At 33.4% G+C, this 21,778-nt stretch overlaps 1 protein-coding gene across 1 annotated transcript in view; it reads left to right on the plus strand.

The window, feature by feature from the left end:
* LOC130892887 (homeobox protein caupolican) overlaps positions 1 to 2,421 on the plus strand; it is a 43,848-nt gene extending 41,427 nt beyond the window's left edge. Inside the window, exon 5 of the mRNA XM_057798571.1 lies at positions 124 to 2,421. Within this exon, the coding sequence (XP_057654554.1) occupies positions 124 to 824 (701 nt within the window). The 3' untranslated portion in view covers positions 825 to 2,421. The remainder of the gene's footprint in view (positions 1 to 123) is intronic.
* The last annotated feature ends 19,357 nt before the right edge of the window (positions 2,422 to 21,778 follow it).

The raw sequence follows: 21,778 nt of genomic DNA on the forward strand, positions 1-21,778 counted from the left end.
AAGAAGGAAAGATGTAACTAATTTAACAAAATATTCAATATTTTCCAAAAAGTTTCGGTATCATATTAACATGTTTAATACTATAATCAAGTAATGTATTAACGAGTGGTTTCTTTGTTCCAGATTCCAAAGACTCGGGTACTGCTTCAAGCGAAGATGGCGATCGACCTCCCCATTCCCGTTTAGTTGCAGATACGGCAAGCGAATGGAGCGAGTCGAGGCCCGATAGCGGGCCCGATAGTCCCGAAATTTACGAACGACCACCTCACCCTGCCTTTTTAACGCCGCAATCATCCGGTTCTCCACCCCAACTCTCAGCAACAGTCTCATCAAAACCAAGAATTTGGTCTTTGGCGGATATGGCAAGTAAAGAAAGTGATGGATCTCCTAATTCTGCGGCTTCTACACTATATTCGACAGCAGCGGGAAGATTAGTTCCACCGTTAGGTGGAAGATTACCTCCTCCGGGATTACATACGTCACCCTATCCCAGACCTCACGATTTCTATAGAAGTCTTTATTCACCGGCAGCCGCGCATCATCTAGCAGCTGCTAGTGGAGGTTCGCCCGATGCTTCACTCTTGGAAACGTACCAAAGAACTTTAGGAGCTAACTTAATAGCGGCGCAGAATGCTTCGAACGCTGCTGTTGCCCAATCGACTCCTTCCATATTTACCAAAGCAGGCGTAGCCACGGCTACTTCTAGTTCTAGCAGCCTTCCTCTCGGTCTAACGACTTCATCAAGATTATCACCGTCGTCCACGTCATCTTTATCTTCAGGATCGGAAACCCCCATTAAACCAGTAGCGTTGAATAAAGCTTGACCTTCTTTAGTTACGGCCGGTCTGTGGCCTTGATCTACCTCGTCGAGTGTACGAAAACCGAGCGGACAATAACGGACACCCGTACCCGTAGTGTGCTGTACAGTAAATGTGATATATACCTTATGGTTCCTTAGTTAACGGCACTTCTCTTAATGAAAGATGTTACGAGAATCAAATTCTATTTTTTTTTTGCTACATATTTCATTCACTGAATTTTTGCTATTGTGAAAAAAGTGTGTGAGCCGATTCAAAAACAACTGAATCAGAAATATACAAATTTAAATACGAAATAAGCAAATCAGACTTAACATCAATTAAATCTTTAAAAATTTAAAAATGAGAAATGAATTTTTCGACAATTCTTAATTAAGTTTATTTATATAATGAGATGAGCTAGCAGCTGCAGTGGTAATTAGAATTTTTTATTAGATATTACGCTTTTTTACGAGTGGGGACTCAAAAATAACTGCAATAATAAAAAATGTCACATGAGGCCAGTTAGGACGTTGGACAGCGTAACCGTTCCATTTTTATCCAAAAACTTTTGAACGGAGATGGCTGTGTGTGATGGAGAATTATAATGGTAGAAAAACCATTTTCCTGTCTGTCGTAAGCCTTTTTAAACGAACACTTCTTAAAAAAAGTTTGTATGACATTTTGACTTTGGGAAAAAACTCTTTATGACCTACCTTCTTGAAATTTAAAAAGCGACATTGTTTTGACGATTTTGGTTGACGACATTTTATTGGATGAGGTGACGATTGCGTCTTCAATTGAATTGTCTGTTGCTTTGATTCTGAGACACCATCACTTATCATGTTTCATGGAAATCAGCTGTTCTTTCAAACCATTAACTAGATCTTCTTTCTGATTTTCAGTCGGGGGAACAAAGTTCGCAGCAAACTTTTTAATACCAAATTGAAGTTTTCTGAACAGAGCTCCAGGGCGACTTACCACTCATTGATAGATGATCTATTGTCATTCATAGCGTCAATATAATTCCGGTAGTAATTTTACAAAATTTCTTCGCTATAAGTTATGCACATAAACTTGGCATCATAAAATACGAAATGATAACAAAGTAGCGCTACCGAAAAAATCACTGTAGACGATATCACAAACGGTACTGAAGTGGTAATGAGTTGTGCTATCCAAAGTTTTGCTTACTACAAAATTTCCATCGATAGTATTGCTATTTCGTTTATTATTGGGTTCCCGTAGTAACAATTTTTTATTATATGAAATATATGAACGAAAAATTCGACGTTTCTTTTAACATCTTTCATCTAAAATTTTTGCCTTAGTTTCGGAAATATGTAAATAGTCTCAGACTGCGTTTACGCAGCAGTATAAATCTTGTATCTATGTATGTACCTTACTTAGTATAGAATTGTAATTTAAATATTTGTTATTATGATATGTAATTAATAAGAATAATATACATATTGCATCGATGGATCCTATATTTGAAGGTTTAGCATTGATTGTACTAAATTTCGTCAGATACACGTGATACTGTCAAACATATCTTCGAAATAGTAACATCTATTGAATCGTGTATTGACATTGCAATAAAGTGATTCGTTCATTATTTGAATACGTTCTTTTATTTCATTTCAATATCCTTCTCCATTATTACTCATAAAAGTAATTTACTAGTTAATGGTTTTTAAATGGATTGCGCTGATATGGTATTCGTTTCGTCTGCAGATATTTCCAGTATAAAATTAAGCGAAAAAAGAGAAGCGGATTTTGCTAAATTAATCCCTATCGTCGGCTATTTATCTGAAGAACGAGTCCACGAGTTTATAAAGAAACGGCAGAAAATCTCTAACACCGACGAGTTCATTACGTCTAGGTAAGTATTGAGGTAGATGTAGATATCACGTCCAAAAATCCTACAGATTATGATGGGTGATAGTAAAACTACAACCTACTTCAATTAGCAACAAATATTCAAATAAATGGATATTTCATCTTGATAAAACAGAACAAGAAAGAAAATTATTGTGGACAAAAATCCCATCATTTTATCATTTTCACAGAAAGTACAAATTTTGTCAATTCCTACTTCAAATAAATATTGACCACCAGTGCTCAAGAGTCTACTTTTAACACTAAGTGTCAAATAGTGTAACTGGAAGATGTTTCATCTAACATTGAAAATATGTCCGTGTTTTCATAATTTCAAGTCGTAGTCGTTCCCGTACTTCCCATTGTCCAGATCTATTCATATGACTGCTACATTATCTTCATCTTGTAGCCCAGCTCTTTCAACTACGATCGAATAATGTTTAGTTGAATTTTATAGATTTTTATTTATCGTTAGTTATTTGTTTTATGGGGGTAGGCTGCTCGCTTGACCCCCTAACAAAAAATGAAATTTGGGATTAACATAATCAGTTATAGAGACGTAGAATATGAGGTAAGAGGACAAGTAGATAGAACAAATGAAGCCATGTGTTGTTTTTAGAACGTAATATTGCAAAACAAACACCCAACACAAGAAACTTACCATTTGGTCATAAGAGAGACAAGTTGAAATGTTTTAAAACAAGTTTTTTCTCTTTTCTTACTTTCCCAATATTTAGTTGTGACATAAAAAATTTTCTCATATAGTTGTGAAATCAGAGCGTATATTTTTATGTTTTTATGGATGGATACGTCTGTCCATGTAGTGTATTTGACGGAATAAATTATTCTACACTACTATCTGAAGCCCAGGGGCGGCTCATGCACAATGGTTATAGGGACAACCTGCACAATCTAAAGATAGCAAAACCATACTCCCTGTAGAAAATTGTAGAGCTTTGCGATTTGTTACAGATTTTTGTGTGCGAGTCATTAGATAGGAAGTTATGCCCAGAGAGCAAAAATTTTATTGATTCAAGAGAAGAATGATTTTGAAGTATGTTAATTATAAAATTAGTTTTTGTCCCCAATATATTTACATAAAAATGATTTAATTTCCTGGGTTTTCTTACCAGCCTCCTGTTCAAGATATGCTTAATATCCTTGGTGATCAATGTCCTTCGTATGCGACGGTGAAAAATTGGACTGTAAGCTTCAAAAGAGGTGAATTTTCCATTGTTGATGACCTATCGGGACGGTCAGTTTCTGTGTCATTCCCTGAAAATATCGATGCAGTTCAAGACATGATTTTATCGAATTGGGCTAAACCGGATATCTGAAGCACTCATTATTTCATACGAACGCGTTCATCATATAGTTCACGTCAATTTGGACATGAGAAAAATTGCTGCAAAATGGATCCACAAATGTTTGAATGTTGACCAAAAGCGTGCAAGGGTAGAAGCATCGCGTTCGATCTGTGCTCGATTTGAAAAAACGATGTAGACTTCTTAAGCCGAATTGTTACTATGGATGAGAGTTGGGTACATTTCTACGATCCATAAACAAAGTAACAATCGATGGAATGGCGACACTCTGGTTCTCCAATACCTAAGAAGTTTCATGTCCAAAAATCTGCTGGAAAATATCTTGCTTCAGTTTTTTGGGATTACCATGGAGTAATCATTATTGGATATGGGTAGAACAATAAATGGAGATTACTATTCGACATTACTGACCACTCTACGGGAAAAAATTAAAGAGAAAAGACGCGGAGAGCTACCCAAAGGTGTTTTGTCTTTGCAGGACAACGCCCCTGCACACAAATCTCATGTTGCCATGCAAAAAATTCGTGATTTAGCGTTTGAATTACTACAACACTCTTCCCTCAACTGAAAAAAAGTTTAAAAGGTCGTAAATTTTTTTCCAGCGAGGAGGTAATAAAAGCTTTGGAGGTCTGGTTCGCAAAGCAAGAAAAAACATTTTTTTTGGAAGGTCTAGAAACGTTGCAAGTTGGCTGTAATGAATGTATCCAATTAAGAGGAGAATATGTTGAGTAATAAAATATTTTGACATTGAAATTTTGTTTGGTTCTATAGTAGGCTAAGAATTTTTCAATATATCCTCGTAATATGCGACTCCACACAGTTTTGTGATAATCAAATGTAAGCTTTCCTATTATTTCATCCTCCTGCGCACATATTGAGTCAGCCTTGTATGATTCTGTAGTTGTTACAGCTGTTCATTAACATGTTTTTTTTTTTAAATAAATTGTTTGTGAGAAGAATGCTGCAAAACAACGTCCATATATTCTAGATAGTGTCTGTACGAGTTTATCAACCTTCGTTTAATTTCTTCGTCGATTAATTTCTTAATGTAAACTCCCAGTAAAACTGAAACAGCGCTTTATTTTTTCTGTGTCACCGAATACAGGTGGTCTATTGTTGGTGACATTTGAAACAAAGACCATCGAACTTTAATATGCCGCGAATCGCATTTGTTATTGGAGAATAATAATTATGATACATCACAATGCGATCGGTTGGGATGTTTCATGTTTCATGCATTTTTATGCACCTAAAAACTATATCTCAAATGGGGAGTCTGCTGATGATGTCGTCATCGGTTGTCAGACTCGGCCAATTTAGCCCTATATGGTATTCGACCCACAGCATAATGAAGATACCAACTTTCTTATAAATCGATCAATATGCAGCAATTTATGGAGTCAGTTTTTGCGGCAGGTCTATTACGAGCGCCCCCGCTTACGGATCACGGCTAATTGACTAAGTGTGCATCTTCCAAGGTTAAACAGTCAATACCTTATTTCTACATTACCCACTCCGTTTTTTATTACGACTATAAAAATTGTTGAAATTAACCCTGCTTTATGATAAAATCTCAATTTAATATTTGTCGTAAACGAGAAATTAATAATTTTTACGCGATAAAGTGTTGTTAAGGCATACCTGCACTTATCTGTTTCCCACAAACAATATCCAAAAATATAAAATTAATTGATCATTAATACCTGCTCAGTTACAACTTTTAATTCCTTAAGAGACCTAATACTTATGTGAATACTGTTTCTATTATACAATTTTGCGATAATATACAACCGTCATTATAAATGAAATGTAAAGAAGGAAAAATAAGGAGACATCAGAATGATAAGAAGTAAAAAAAAACAATAGAGCACGCAAATAATAACATTGCTGCTATTGCAGCCACCAAAAATTTCTGAGAACAATCAGGAAAGATTGTACTTTAATTCCTGCTCCTTTGAAAAATTTCAGTACACCCACTGGCTTCTATTTGGTTAAATCTTTCTACTCTATCCGATATGCCCATAAGATTTAAGCTCTAGGATCATTGCATGAAGTTTGAAGCTATATAAACGGATATTTATTTTGCTAGCTCACAGTATCTGCAGTAGTTTCTTGTTTCTTTTTATTTTCTTACTTCTAATATTCCATAGAAAATTCTGATTCTAAGGTTATCTTCTCACCTCTCACGTTCTAATACCCACAACAGGGTAACTGTTTTGAACCATTTTGGAACTGGAAACAGAACAGCTTAGCTTTGTGATGGCTGCTTGGCTTTCCCGCATTGTTAAAATTTCTGCTTTATACATTTCTCATTGAACTAGATGCAACCTAATCCACACGGGATGGGATCCGGATGGAATTAGATGATCCCCTAGTGTTCTAGGTTCATCTACTGTATAATCCAGTTAATGCTGGATCTCACTAACTGGGTCTCACCTACCTACACTAGATTTTCATGTAGTGAAGGCCTTTTTGTGGCAAAGAGTTTTCCCAAACGTCCTTCTACATGTTATAAATATGTCCTGACTGGCTAGCCAGAGGTCAGCTAGTCTATTTAGTTTTTCGTACACCATCAGACAGTTTTTTCAAGTGTGATGTATCTTATAAGTCATCATTCAATTTCCTTCCTTGCTTTAGTCTGCTGGTACCTTATTTCGGTTGATTTTGACAAAATGTTTTCTTTTCGTGAGAAGCTGTTTTTGTTTTCTTTTCGTTTCCTGCCTCATAATTTATTTTTGCTATTATTCCCCGTTTCTACGTCTTATTCTATCCATTTCTAAGTACCTATGTGTTTTGTTGTTTCTTATATGTTATGTAACGCGTGTTATTACAGATTTGTATAGTTTTGCTTTTACCATTACTAGATAATTTCTTAGATTTCATTAGATTTGGCATCTCTTACTATGGATTTACTTTCATTTATTGTTGTTGTAGTAATCTTCGAAATTCCCAGGCCTTGCACCACTCGTGTCTTAGTTTCGGTGCGTGGTAAAAATTGGAATTTATAAAATAAGACCAGAAAAAGATAAGTATGTTAAGATATCATCGTCCCTGAGGCCTAGCTGAGCAGAATACAAACTCATTGGAAAAACGTTCTGAATTTCAATCGATTAGTTTTAAATTGATTATTAAAATTTGAATAATCTCTGATAATGAAGCTTTTTCGTCTTAAATGCGACACACTGTAGTAGTTTAAGCTAGCAGATGAATATTAAAATCCTTAATCACGTTCTTAAACACATAATATTAAAAAACATCGTAATTCACCTCGACATATATGATTTATATGTTTATATTTTCATTAGAATGAAAGGAACACTTATAATCCAGATAAGCGAGAAAAGTGTGATAAACACGTGCATCAAATTCTTTTAGTAGATGAAGCAGTATCTCCCGAGCGCATATCTCACGGGCCTAATTGAAGATCGTTTTCATGGCAGACTGACTGTCAAACAACGACCGCCACGCCACTTATTTTATTTCAACGACTATTTTAGATCACAAAAAAATATCACACAAGGAATCGGCAGTATAAATATCCACTTTTATGCAGTTTACACTAGAGTTTTCAAAATAATCTAGTTGTTGAAGGATATTTAACAAAAGGAGGACGGCAATTTTAATGTGAACTAAGGTCGACAACGTTTGTGTTGACATCAACGAAACAACTTGAGTTGGGTACCGATTTTGGAGGAAATGTACTTTCGAATGCGCTTGCCTTTGAACGAAAAACATGCTACTGTTGCCATTTCCTCTTATAATTGTTGATTTATAAACTTATTACTGTTCGAATGGTAGTTTAATTATCATAAATTCATTATTTTTGGTTTCTGAGGTGAATTGTTTTCTGTTTTTAGATGAACAATGAACAATAAACCAACATCATACGAAAATGACGATTAGAAACCATCACTTCAATAAGTGCACATGTATTTGTGCACTTCATAATTCAATGCTTCCTTTACTTTTTAATCGAAGAACGATAAATTAGTTCGTATGCAAAAGTTCAATTCCTAAGACTAGGATTATGTGTAACGTGAGAAATCTAGCTGATATTTTCGTTTATTGCATCTTAGAATATTAAATCTGATTTGTCAATACCGAGCTCCCTCATTACCGCAGTTTACAGCGACGTTCAAAATTTATACTATTTCCAGTGCACATGAAATTAGTGCACTGGTAGTTCGCGAATGTGATAATCGTTATCTAAACGGGAATTTTCATGAATTGAAGGAGATTAGAGTGCAATTTCTGAATATAATTCTTCCTTTGCACGCGCCACCGCTGACTAATTAACGTCAAAAACATAACTTCGGAATGCGAAGTTCCCCCTTTCTATCGAGCGGTCCTATTTACTTGATTCGCTCAAGTATATCTATCTTCAAGTATCTATATAAATCGACAAAAATTCGTAACGCATATTGCGATCCCACGAACACTTGTAGTAATAAATTCGGTGCAGTTTTTTTTATGACATCTCGGCACGCATAATTATACGAGTCATTTGCCGTAGCCCCAAAATAAAATCCTTCAAGATTTCCAGCGATGAAAATAACATCTGTTCTTAGGTACTTCGAAGTTGTTGCACATGCATGTAATTAGTAGAATATTTTAAACGTTTTGTCACTTTTTATAATTGTTGTTACTGAAATGCGTTTGATGTTGGAATCATTTATCAAACGCTGATCATAATAAGGCTTTTCTTTGAGATCTGATTAGATACGTATCATTTGAGGGAGCCACAAAAGGAACAGATGAAAGATGGATGCTTCACATGTCGGTGATGATTTATGGAATTGTTTGTTTTTGAGTCGGGATGTTATAGTATGAAAAAAAATGTTTGTTTTTCAAATGGTTCAAGTTAATACTTTAGAATTAGACAATGGTTGGTATTCGTTTTAGAAAATGAGGCAAAAACAATTTAGGAATCCTCGAATGAGTGCTTAATTCGTTAATTTGTTATCAAACTTTCTAGAAGTTGCAAGGAACTCAATACGTGAAGATTTGTGGTAAATTGATAGTGACGTAGCTGCATTTTCAATATTTCTTTGGTTAATTCGGTTAGTGTTTTCACGTTACATTTTGAGATGTCGATTTCGTCAAATTATTTTAACCATTTCCAATGTTTTCCTTTACTATTCTTCCACTTAACTTTATTGCTTCATTTAAATAGTGCTTACAAAATCTCAAGAAATATTCTCCGGTTTAGAAGGAGCAACTTTTTGGAAGCATCATTCCTACAAGAGAAGAATCGGTTGATAAATCATCATCATTAATGAGTAATAAATCTTGATCTTTACGGATGGCTCGGTAAGTAATAAGCTGTCGCAAATCAGTCTCTAGATTCGTGACACTAAAATAAGCCTCTGCTGAGTACCTGGAAAATATGAAGTGAAAATGCAGATGGGACGAGAGGAGAGGATGTTGAAGAGACAGTTACAGAGCTACTACTGATAGAATTGTTAAAAGATGCTATTGAGGCCAGAATTAGAGAAAAAAATGAAAAGTGAAGTGATTGAACGATATCCAGAACGATTTGGTTAGATCAATGAGAAGAAACAAAAAGATAAATGTATAGCTAGCAAAAGACTACACTGGGAGATGGAACAGTATAGATGAAAATTGTAAAAAACTTTATTTTTGGTTAGAAATGCTTTAAAGTAAATAAACGAAGAGATAAAGATGAGAGCATGGATAGTTAGTTAACTAATTTTCAAAATTGTGGAAAATGAAGGAGAAAACAATGAGCCTCCGGCCTCTGAGTGAATAGCTTGTGGATAACTGGTTAACACGAAGAGAAAAACTGGAAGCGGTATGGCAATACTAGTAAAGCGTCATTCAATTCCACATTTTTATGAAAATTAAAAAAAAAATGTGAATCAGGTCCAGAAAATCTACGAGCGAAGCATATTCATTGTACTTGAAGTTGAAGATATATTTGTTTTTAATACTTACCGTTTTTTTCTGACTAAATCACGTATTTTCTGTTTCTAATGCTCAAACCAGTATAAATGTTAACAATAACGAAGTGTTGACATTAAATATTCCTTGCACGATGTTAAATTAATAAAATACATTCTGATTAACAATCCTGGTAAAAAATATCGAATTCCAAATTTTCATTGATATAGCTACCAATTACTTTTTAATATCTACCGGCTCACCATAATCGAATACTTCTTGTTGAATGTAAAATTGAGTGGTCGCTTGGTATTCTGCTTTGCCTCTGATCGTCGTCGTTTTCTTTAATTTCGCCGCCAACTAAAATATACCACAAGGACTTTTTCGCCAGTGCGGTCTCGACCGTCAACATTGAGAATGCCATGACAATGGGTAGGTATGTAAGTTCGGTGTACAAGTCTCCCATGAGGACCACCGCCAAAGGACAACCATTTAGAATAGAAAGGCAATGAATCTTTAAAACTAGTTCAGAATTATTCAGACATTTTTCACGCTGTAATATTTTTTTAGATACATGCTAGAGCTTAAGTAGTTTTTTAGTTTTCTGCATATAATGTCAAAATTCACTATCAATATTTCAAAATAATCAATCAGTCAAGTTTTTAAACGTAAAATACAATTTTTGTATCCCATTTAAAACACAAAATTTATGTGAAAAATTCCAATTGCCAAGTATTTATTTTTTTTATTCTTATCTGTTAAAAAGTCAAAATATAGACATTCTTTCAATAAATCGGTGGGTTTTTTGTTCTGATAGTGTGAAAAATAAAAATTACTACAGTAAGCTTTCTAAAGAAAAGCAAAAAATTTTTCATGGGGCATGTAGTTTTGGGGCAAATAGAGATAAACCGTTTCCGTTCACTTCTCGACCTCATATCGTCCGTAAATTAGTTCTCTTTTGATTTTTGTAATATTCTCTTCCTTTTCCAATGATTAACCTATTATTTTCTTTTATTTTTTATCGTTTCCAAAAGCTTCAGTTATAGTTAAAATAGAAATTGTGGCAATATAATAAATGATAAACGATAGAATTATATAATAACAAAATATATTTTTCTATCTAATTCATCAAAAATATTTTTTTTATATATTAGTATCGTAATTAGAAATGTTTCTTAAATAATATTATAATGAATTACATGACAAATTCATCGACTTTGTACTCATAACAGCGCATGCAAATTGCAAGAGTAAGAACGTCTAATAGACTTAATCTTGTCGTTTATGTTCAACACTCACGTGGGGTAATTAGCAAGGACTGGAATCCTGGCACAAAGAGCCAGGACGACGACGGCGTGCCATTGATATCCCACTGTTTGCAGCGACTTTCTAATTACGTGGCCGCAAACGACGTGAAATTAACTTTCATTGGACCATTACCATATGAGAGAGAATTCTAATTAAAGTGAAGTACGTCGCTATTGTTACTACTCAGACTGTGGATGTAGCTGTTGAAATCCGTAATAACACTTTTAGATGATGATGTATTTAGTGAGAATACAACGTGGGTTACGACAAATCTAGATAAGATTGATTAGAAAAGACTCAAAACTGTCATTTTCCTATTCGATTGAGTTGAAATTCCTGGAACCGTTGGTTATCTTCATACTGAACACATCAACACTCACGATTAGACTGTCAGACGCGTACCAAGTGGAAATGTTTACCTTCAGTATCTGAAGATGATAACTTGGTTATCGAAACGTCAGACAGTGTTGTTGGTAGTGTAAATATTGTGTTCGGTATTCCTACTCGATTTTTAAACGTTCAAAGAAATATTGTATCATTATCGCCAATTTTTTGTACCATTCAGCTTTGGTTAACTGATTTATCCAAAAAAAAAGAAACATTGTTAGCCCACTTTAAATCATGATTAAGAATTTCTAATGTTGGTGGGTATACAATAAGATTTATTTATAATAATTTGTTCATTAAAAATATCAAAGGGGAATTATCTCTTGACTGTTTGATTTAGTATTCCGTAAACGTCTCAATGACTTGAAATATACGACAGAAAAGCAGATCGTTCTAAGAATTATGACTTCATTATGAAAAATACATTGTCATCAATCATATGTTTTCTATTGTTATGAAAGTACACACAAGATTCTGAAGACGTAAATTATGTGGCTATTGAAGTCAACATCTTTTTATTTCCAAACATAAAAAGTTTCATTTATTACTACATCTAAAACTCAACGGATTTCTTCTTCTTGATTTGATCATGGATGGTTTTTGTTGCCGGAAGATTTTGCTATATATACAGGAAATACCGACAAAGAAAATACCGGGTGATCGTTTTTAAATTCAAAAAGTTCAGCATTCATTATATGAATTAAGTTTATATTAACGTAAATTTACGAAAATAGCGTCCATTATTGTGTAAACATTACATTATTCTAACTTCTCTGTCCATAAATATTGTTGTTCGGGTTCGTTTATTTTAATACCAAATGGCCCTATCAAGGTCATTGGAATTGCGGTATGTAATTCCAGAATTTCTATAGCAACCCTAAACGTTCATTGGCAAAGCGATAAACACCACAAATATATCAATATAAATCATTGTTATCCTTGCACGTTTTTCATGATGATTCCTTGTTTCAAAAGACAAAGAATCATGCTAGAATCAAAGCCTACTAAAAGTATTTATACAAGAGCAACATTTGTATTAAATCGCTGTCGTTGAAGACATCTTGTACAATCTGATCTTCCCATCTATTTTTTGGTCTTCTTGGTATTCTTTTCTCATTTGATATTCACCTGTAATTTTTCTTGTTTCCTGCCGTTTTTCCATTCTTCTAATGTGGTCGCAGCATTGTATTCTTTTGGCTTTTATTGTGTTTACTATATCCAGATCTTCTAATATATTCTTAACTTCGAAGCTCATGAGTTTATATACTCATTATTTGCAATTTTCACTATCAATAAGATCAATAATTTTCTCTCATATATCCCCAGTAGCTCTTAATCCATATTTGTTAGTCTCATAGTTTCCGCGGTTTTATCGTAGTCTTGTTGACTGGCTGCTCGGTTTATCCCCTTGTAGTGCTTTATAATTTTGTGCTCTATATTCTGCATGAATTCTATGTTTTGTCTCATTCTTTGTCATGTCATTTTTGCAGCTTATCATTGTTCCTTACTACAACTAATCTGTTGACTATTTCGAAGATGAAGTCATTTACATTTACTGTGTGTCTTGTTTATGGACTTTCTTCCAATTTTGAAATATTTTGTCTTTATATGATAAGGATTCTAATCCTCTGTTACCTCGCCTCTCTTATCATTTTTTCTATTATGTTTTCAAGACTTTTTCGGTCCTGGCTATTAGAATTAAATCATCAACATATACTATTATTTGCTTTTGATTTATTAATGATACTTCCATTGATATTAGATTTCCTTATTATGCCTTCAACTACAATATTAAACGATACATCTGAGAGTCCATCACCTTGTCTTACCCCAGTATTTAGTTCAAATTCCTCAGATGGTCCTGCCCTAGAATTTAGCATAGTCATTTTCACCAATCGCATCAACTTTTGGGGTACTTGGAATTTCTCATATACTCTATAATTGTCCTCCTTTTCAGACTGTCAAATGCTTGTTTAAAATCGATGAATAGCATTTGCATACTAATCTTATGTATGTATGTATGGCGTCTTGTCCAAAACCTTTTTGGTAGTTCCCTATTTCTGGTTCCACTACCTTTCATTTTGGTTAATTTAGGAATAGTAGTATTCAAATATTCACTCGGGTTATTCGTCTTTAAAATGAGCTTCAAAAATTTCTAGCGATCAGAGGTTAGGCAACCATTTTTTTTTTAAACTAGAAAGCTCAAGCTTTCATTTGATTCTAAAATCATACTTTGAATAATAAACCAAGCAACTGTTCAAAATATAACAAATTCGAAAATGGTTGCCTACTAAAGTGACTGGCCGGGGACCTTACTTAACCTAACCTAACCTAATTTAACCTAACCTAACCTAACTTAACGTAACTATTTGAATACTACTTTTCCAATAATATGTCGTTAAACCGATCAGGTACTATTTTCAACGGGCGACAATCCGCATAAAAACGAATTCACAAAATATTTGAAAAAAATGAGTTTATACATTCTAATAGCTCCGTTCTGAACGTGGTTATTTATAGATTTCTCACAAAACGACACAATACACTCAATTTATTATATAAAATCCCCTTTCATCCGTTTTGTATCTACAGATACAGCTTCAAATGAAAAATTTCTTTAAAAGAAAATTGGAAAATCGAGCACAAACAATAGGGAAATCAAATGAGAGTCAGAATGAACGAAACGAACCGCGCAGCTATTCGATGAAATGAAAACTAGCTCTCTTATCTCTAATATAGCAGTGGTACCGACTTGGCAGAGACAAAACGAACAGTGATTTTCCTAAAACTCAATTAACGACTCATCTTACTAAATGAAAAGTGATTGAACGTGTCACTGCAATCAAGGAAACAATTCCGTGTGCTATTAAAAGTAACGATTGAGATGGAAATTGCCACGACTGGTCGCAGGAGATAAACATGGCTATGGTGTTACAGGCCCCTCGAAGCAACCGTGTTCGTAATTAATCAAAAGAGAATTGACGCAATCGGTTTTAATTATTACATTTTAACTTGAAGAGTTGACGAGTTTATTTTTCTAAAAAAATATCGAAGAGGCAAGAAAGGGAAATGCCAGTTATGAGATTTTATAGTTAAAAATCCCATTTCAAATAAAATAGTTGTACTATTACTTTCATGAGCAATGAGCAATAATACATGGTTTATACAGAGTGGGAAAGCTACTCCTTATATTTGAATTTGATATCAAGTTTTCCAAAATGGGCGCTACCCTGCAAGTGAAACTTTAAGGATAAGAAATAGGAAAAAGTCGCTGGGATCAGATCTGGAGAATATGGTGGGTGGTCGAAGCACTTTCTTCTTATTAAAATGCGATCGATTTTTTTTTTAATTTATCCCTTTACATTATCAAGCAATGATGCGTAATACTTTCCTGTTATTTTTTGAATATAATGGATGAATACAAGCGTATGAATATCTCGATTAATGTTCATTCGAATATGCTTTTGGTCCAAAGTAATCAAACGCTTTACCCAGTATATCGTAAATGCGTTCTTTTGATAAGCCTCGTTAATATCTCTAGCCCCAATCTCTCGATTCTTTATTACCATTTGATAAATTTTTTCGCTGGTTGTTCTACTTTTTGGATGTCCCTAACACTTGTCGTAGGTCAGATGTCCATAACTTTACGGTCGTATATGATGGCTTCAATTTTAGTGAGAATCTCTGAAGGCACAAGCAAAAATATTTCTTAAAGTTCAAATCGAGAGATACTTGAAGAATAGTTAATTTTGCTACTATTTTGGAAACATATGGAGCCTATCGACGGGCTATTTATTAAATAGTGAGAATATTTATTGTACATTCACTTAAAAATGCTGCTTTAGCCCTTTTACTATGATTCATTGAATGTTTTCCCCCAAAATTAATGCACTGCGATCCCAATTAGTACAAACCAGTTCAGGTAAAGGTTTTTTTGCTAAGGTCACAGTTAAGTTGACTGTAAGTAGCATTGGTACAATTTTCCAGCATTAGTCCAGTGGTACAACGGTAAATAATTGTTATCAACTCAAAATTCCATCAATACGCATAGATTTGCGTGAAATTTTGGAATATATATCCTCCACTTCAAAATCTACCCTATGCCGATATGTTTACATTATTATAAGGGGTGAAAAATAGTCTTTTTTTGTCGAAATACAATAAAATAAAACATTTGTAGGATTAAAATAAAAACCGCATGATGATTTATGTTTTTCAACCCCCAATCAATGTATTTCAATCCTTAAAAATCATCAATGTAATATATTTTGTGTTACATATCATTTAAAAAAAAATTAATAAATTAACAATCATCATTATCACTATCTGTATTTTCGTTATCCTCTTCATCAGTTATCGGAAGACTGTTCAGAGAATTTTCACCAGAACATCACCACAGCAGTCAACAGTCACCACAAAAAAGTCAAATTTCCGGAAGCCACATCCTATTTTGGAAATTCGGAATATCATTTGAAAGAATTCTTGTGGCGTAGGAGTTTTTTGAATTTATAGTAGCATCTTTTCAATACATCAACTGTTGGAAGAAGGTATGACAATTTAACAGCAGTGTTTTTAGTAAATGTCTCATATCTCATTCGATCAAGAAATACTTGCAGATCTTCAATGTTTCGCATTTTCTTTACGTTCGTATCTTTAGCAGCATCTTATAACATTAACAGTTAGAGTATCTGCATAGAAATAAAAAAAATATGGTATGCTTTTATTATTCTGCAGGACTGTTTTAGATCGCATTCAAATATTTATTTATTCAATTTTCAGTAATCGTTAAATTAGATACTCGCTTTTTAAATATCATTCGTCGTTTGAAAATTTACTATCTAAATATAGTCGTAAATAAATAAGATCATATCCAATTATAAATGTGTCATCCACGTATAAACATTTAGGCAGAAGTTAAAAGAAAACATCAGTAAATTTCCGTTGGAATAACAATCAACATCCCAATTCTTTAATCTCCAGTCATCATTTCAAACATACGTAATAAAGATAGAGTTAACACGTGCGTTGTAATTTTTTTTCTATTTGAAAAATTTTGTTTTAGAATACTATAAATTTTAAACCATTGAAAGTTTTTTGTTTATCAAATCATTTACAACAAGCTGAAAAGGACAACGAAGAAACAACTAAATTTTATTTCTGTTATGTCTTAAAGGGTTGGAAGTGTACCACCTATTCTTCCAACCATTTTTATTAAAAATAGAATCACTGAAACTGTAATTACTGTACGCTCGTTTTTGGAAACTGCTAATCAAAAAATAATGGTACTATTCGAAAGAAAAGTCTCAAGAACACGATTGGTCATTCTTTGATATAACATTCTATAGTAAACTTTTACTTTTTATTGGGGATTGATCTACTAAGGTCACAAGAATTTAACATTTTAAAATACACTAGAAATGCCCTCATTCACATTTAGATACTTACTAAAATCAAATTTTTTGCTAGCTCCATCCACAAAGCTGGATGAAGGTAGTCTAATTTAACATCTTCAGCTAGAACCATTGACTGGACACCTACTTCAAGTGAAAGAAAGCGAAAAGCAGGTTGTTTGCAACTAAAAGTGACAACTATTCTTGAAGAAAAATGTCTATCAGTTTTCCGACATAAGGAGATATTTTGGTGGTAAACTTGACTATCACATAGATTATTACGCACGTTAATTTTCAATTTGCTCTTCAATTTTTGTTAGGCCATCATCATAATTATCTTAAGTTTCTTATCATCATTTATTTCATCCATTCTGTTTTTGTTCAACTCAATCTATAGTATATTTCTTTCTTCTTTCATTCTTTGTGTTCCTTTTCTCCTTCATAAAGCCATGTTCACTTAATTTTGGCAGACATTTTCCCTGAATTTTGTTTCTTCCTAGAAGGCGCCTGTGGTAAAAATTTCGTTTCTTCTGGGGTCGGTGTGAAGTCGGAACGTCAATGGATGTTTGCTTGGTGGTGGCCTTGAGGTTTACACTATTCTGGGTATTTTTTATCCTGGTCAGAAAATAGATGGACGTTAAAAGAAAATTTGCAATTTCTTTGTAATATTTAAAGGTGTAAAAGCAATTAGAATTTCACGGTAGATTGCTTTGTAATATCTTCCAAAGTTATGATTGAGCCTCGGTTTTGAACTATAAAAGCGTCTTGTGTGTGGAGATATAGACAGAAGCCGTTATTTCTGCAAAAGTGAATGCTTCATGGACAAACATGATTATCAAAAACCAAAGCAGCCTTTCTATCTTTACTATAATATAAATGTTATTTAGGAGGTATGTATAAGTGTTCAAGCCTCCCACACATCAAGCTCGAATGTTGTAAAGTTGTAAATATAGAATATCTAATCTCTCTAGTATCAACCCTCTTTATTTTCAACCAAATTGTACTAAGAGAAACGCTAAGAGTTTGAAAATTTAATCTCTTTATTATGATTTAAAAATCTAAAGATACGCTCATGGTGACATCAATAAATTTCTAAGAGCAGAACCTGTGTTGATTTTAAATATTTTCCTATGTATAAATTGTAAAATCTAAATATTTATCTGCTTGAACTGCGGTTTTATTAGCGGAAAAGTTTTGTTCAGTGCAGCGTATCAAAGTGTCCGCACGCCATTCATCATTCATCTGCGTAGAAAATCGGGTTCAATTTAGCTGACACCTTCGTTTTTTGTCAAAATAATCTGAGTAGATATTTGAATAAAAATAGTTCTTTGTACTACAGCGCTGAGTATTGAAACAGTCAAAGAAGGCGGCTGTGTTATACAAAGTGTTGGTTTTGCAAGTATGCATATTTAATATAAATAGACGTAACTGATACATAAACAATGCTTGACAATATTCTTAGTAACGAGATTTGTAGGATTTTAGTCATAAATTTCACTTGCAAATTCTCTACATCCGGTCTAATGAATTGTAGTAGGAAAAACTGAAAAAAACTCTTTCAGTAATCATTAAACTAAATATTGAAAAACAACTCTTGGTATAAAAAATAGAATTACTGATGATAAAATTAATATCACTGTTAAGAAAGCGTGGGGTGCTTTATATGCTCTGATTCCCAGTCCAGGGATTGTCCAAATGATTTTTTCGACAAGTGAAAATTTCCTTATTAAGCTAGAAAAGGCATTTTACAGTAAGATAGACTGTAGCGTTTATCGGTGGAAGCTTCTCTAGCTCGTGACCAATTGATCTGAGTTCGATCCCCATTCTGGTGGGGTCCGAATAATTTTTCCGTTACCGAAACTTACTCAAATTATTCTATTTCAAAATTACATTTTCATTTCTTCCGAAGTTAACAAACTATGAACTAAACACTGGTCACTGCTTCAGGCGAACATCTGCTATTCTTCAGACGCCATTTTGATCAAATTGAAACGACATGGACCCTGGAGAAGCTCAAATGTCGCCAAATAATTGAAGAATCAGTTATTTTCCATAGGTTATTGGGGTTTGTTTTGTTCTCTTGTTGCCCGTCACAGTGAATATTAATTTGCTTCTGCCGGTGTTAGATTTTTAAGAAATTGCTGGACTATTTCATTTTTGTATCCTAATCATAATTTTTTTAAATCCCTGCTAACTTTGTTCAGTTTTCGTTTGTAGCTTGTCGATTTTGTCTGTTGTTAGGTTTCCCGCAATCTTTTTCATCTAGTTTTTGATTACTACAAGATTTTCGTCATCTCCACATGCTGTTTGTACTGTTGGAGTTGTTTTCCAAGCTGAATTTTATATCATTTTGTTAATTTACTGCCAGTTTCATCTATCGGGAGTTTTTAGTGAATGTTCAGGTTCATTATTATCAATTCTATCTTGAAATAGGTTCGAATTAGAATTTAGATTAAAAACAAAGGGTTTTGTGACTGCTCCACTCTTTTATAACTTTTTGTTGCTGAATTGACTTGATTTTAGGTCTCTTCTGTTTTTAAATCTAATTTTTTATTAGAAGAAACCAAAAATTTCTCTCTCCTTCAATAAAAGCGAAATTGGAGAAATTATTTTTCTAGTTTTCAAGGATACGCTACTGGTAAAGTTTGGATGATGGGCACGTAGCGACGCCCGTAACCGGATGTCGCGCAGCATTGACAAACGCGTCGTCGTTTATCATCACAAATGGCGTCATCAAAGAGGACGACATCTCAGCTTGTCCTAAAAATGTTATCGATGAAAATGATGCACAGGAAACGCCTGACAAATGCTACCTTAATTATTTTTGATGATGCAGACATATTGATGTGCAATATAGACCAGTAGTTTACAATAAATAGCAATACAATGAAAGGAGAATACATTACGTCTCATTTTTAGTACCACAGCGAAATTTTCATACAAATACATAGTCTTTGGCTTTCAGGACATGAGTGACAATTTGAACAACTGTCTTTGACTATAACATTTCTTTCTTCTTTTAGAAACTATATGCAAAAAGGTAAATTCAATTCGTAAGCTGCAATATTTAAAATCAGTATTAATAGAATTAGGGAAATTAGAGCCAAGTAACGTGATCAGACATCCAGTGGCTCAGTGTCTAAGAAATGAACTCTGAGACGCAAAATTGTCTCGCTTTCAGCAACCGCGGGAAAATTTGAATTGCCATAGTTTTGCTTTATGATAGGGCTTTATTTTTCACATGCTCAGTCAGCAAGTTTTCTTCAAGCTGTCTTGAAACTTGAAGGCAATCGGCAATTGAAGCTGCAAATGAAATTAATAAATTAAAAGACAATTCAACTTAGAAAAAGACCAATCAGTTTCATTCCATTTATTGTCCGTTTATTGATGTTGAAATTGAAAGATATTGATACTGATATCGATTAAAAGTTTGTGGAAAGATCGGCTACAGAATTTTATAAAACAAGCAGTGAATATTTGTCTTTCTTATTGGGTAAATATGAAAAAGGTTTCCACATGGGAAGACATTCAAAAATCTCTGGATGTAATAATTGAAAAGTAATTGACTGTAATGAAGATATCGAAGTTTTTAACGTGGAATATGCAATGGTGAGTTAACTGTGAAACATCTATTAATAAACTGTTTAAAATATGACAAGGAGGAACGGAAAATGAGTCAACTACAGCATTCAGTAGAGAAGCTACTTCAAGAAGATCCAAAGAAACTTATGAACTAGCTAAAAGACTAAAATTAACTTATAAAAAATAAAATCTAGATTGTAATGTCAAATGTATCATATAATCAACACACATAAATGAGTGAAAGAAGAAAAGTAGTTGTTTGTGTTAAACAGATGGAAGTAATATGTATAAGTTCATTCATAAATTAAAAATATTATTAGATTGTTATTCATCTATATCAAGAAGTTAATTTAAATTTTTAGTTAGTTTTCAACAAGCCATATAATCATCTCGAATTAACATTAGTGCCTTTGATAAATTAATAAGCGAAACATATCAAGATAGAGGCTGGGAATATTCCGAAAAGTTGTCAAGTTGGTTGGTCTAATCAAAATAAAAATAAAAACACCGCCACTTGATTGTGGCGCTTCTAATCGTTTCCATCTCGACACATTCAGTCAAATCACCAGTCTTATCTTATTTATGGTCGGATGGCTCCTTAGATCTAACGTTTAGACCTTTATCTCATTGATTGGGGAATTTTAAGTAGATATTTATAATTATTATCGATGCACTTCCGAAATATATTTGATTTGAATAGACTTAAATTTTATTATTAGTTTATTCGGTTACATTAGATTCCTTCAAGTTGAACGGAACATCTTCAAAATTTTGCAATTTCTAAATTATTAAAATTTTCATTCATATTAATCATAACCAACGTGGAGAAACGGATAAAATAATATTAGAAATAAGGGAAATATACACTAAAGAAACACAGAGCATGAAACTGAAAATAATACACTTGAAGACAAATGAATGATCATAAATTCTAAACAACAGAATTAAAGTACAAATGGAATAAAATGCAAAGACCAGATATTGGAATGAGCAAAGACATAGGAATATCTAGGAATTATATTGATAGACAAGGCAGAAATAACTAATAGAGAAAACAAAACTGTACAACGCACTGAATAAAACTATACTGGGACATAGAGATATTGAGGTGCAAAGGAAAATGAAGGTCTACAATAGAAGAATGATATGAACAGTGTAACGTTTTCACTGCTCACAGTTTGTGATACTTTTCTTGTTATAAACAATA

The sequence above is a fragment of the Diorhabda carinulata genome, chromosome 4, assembly GCF_026250575.1.
Source record: "Diorhabda carinulata isolate Delta chromosome 4, icDioCari1.1, whole genome shotgun sequence".
Classification (NCBI taxonomy): domain Eukaryota; kingdom Metazoa; phylum Arthropoda; class Insecta; order Coleoptera; family Chrysomelidae; genus Diorhabda; species Diorhabda carinulata.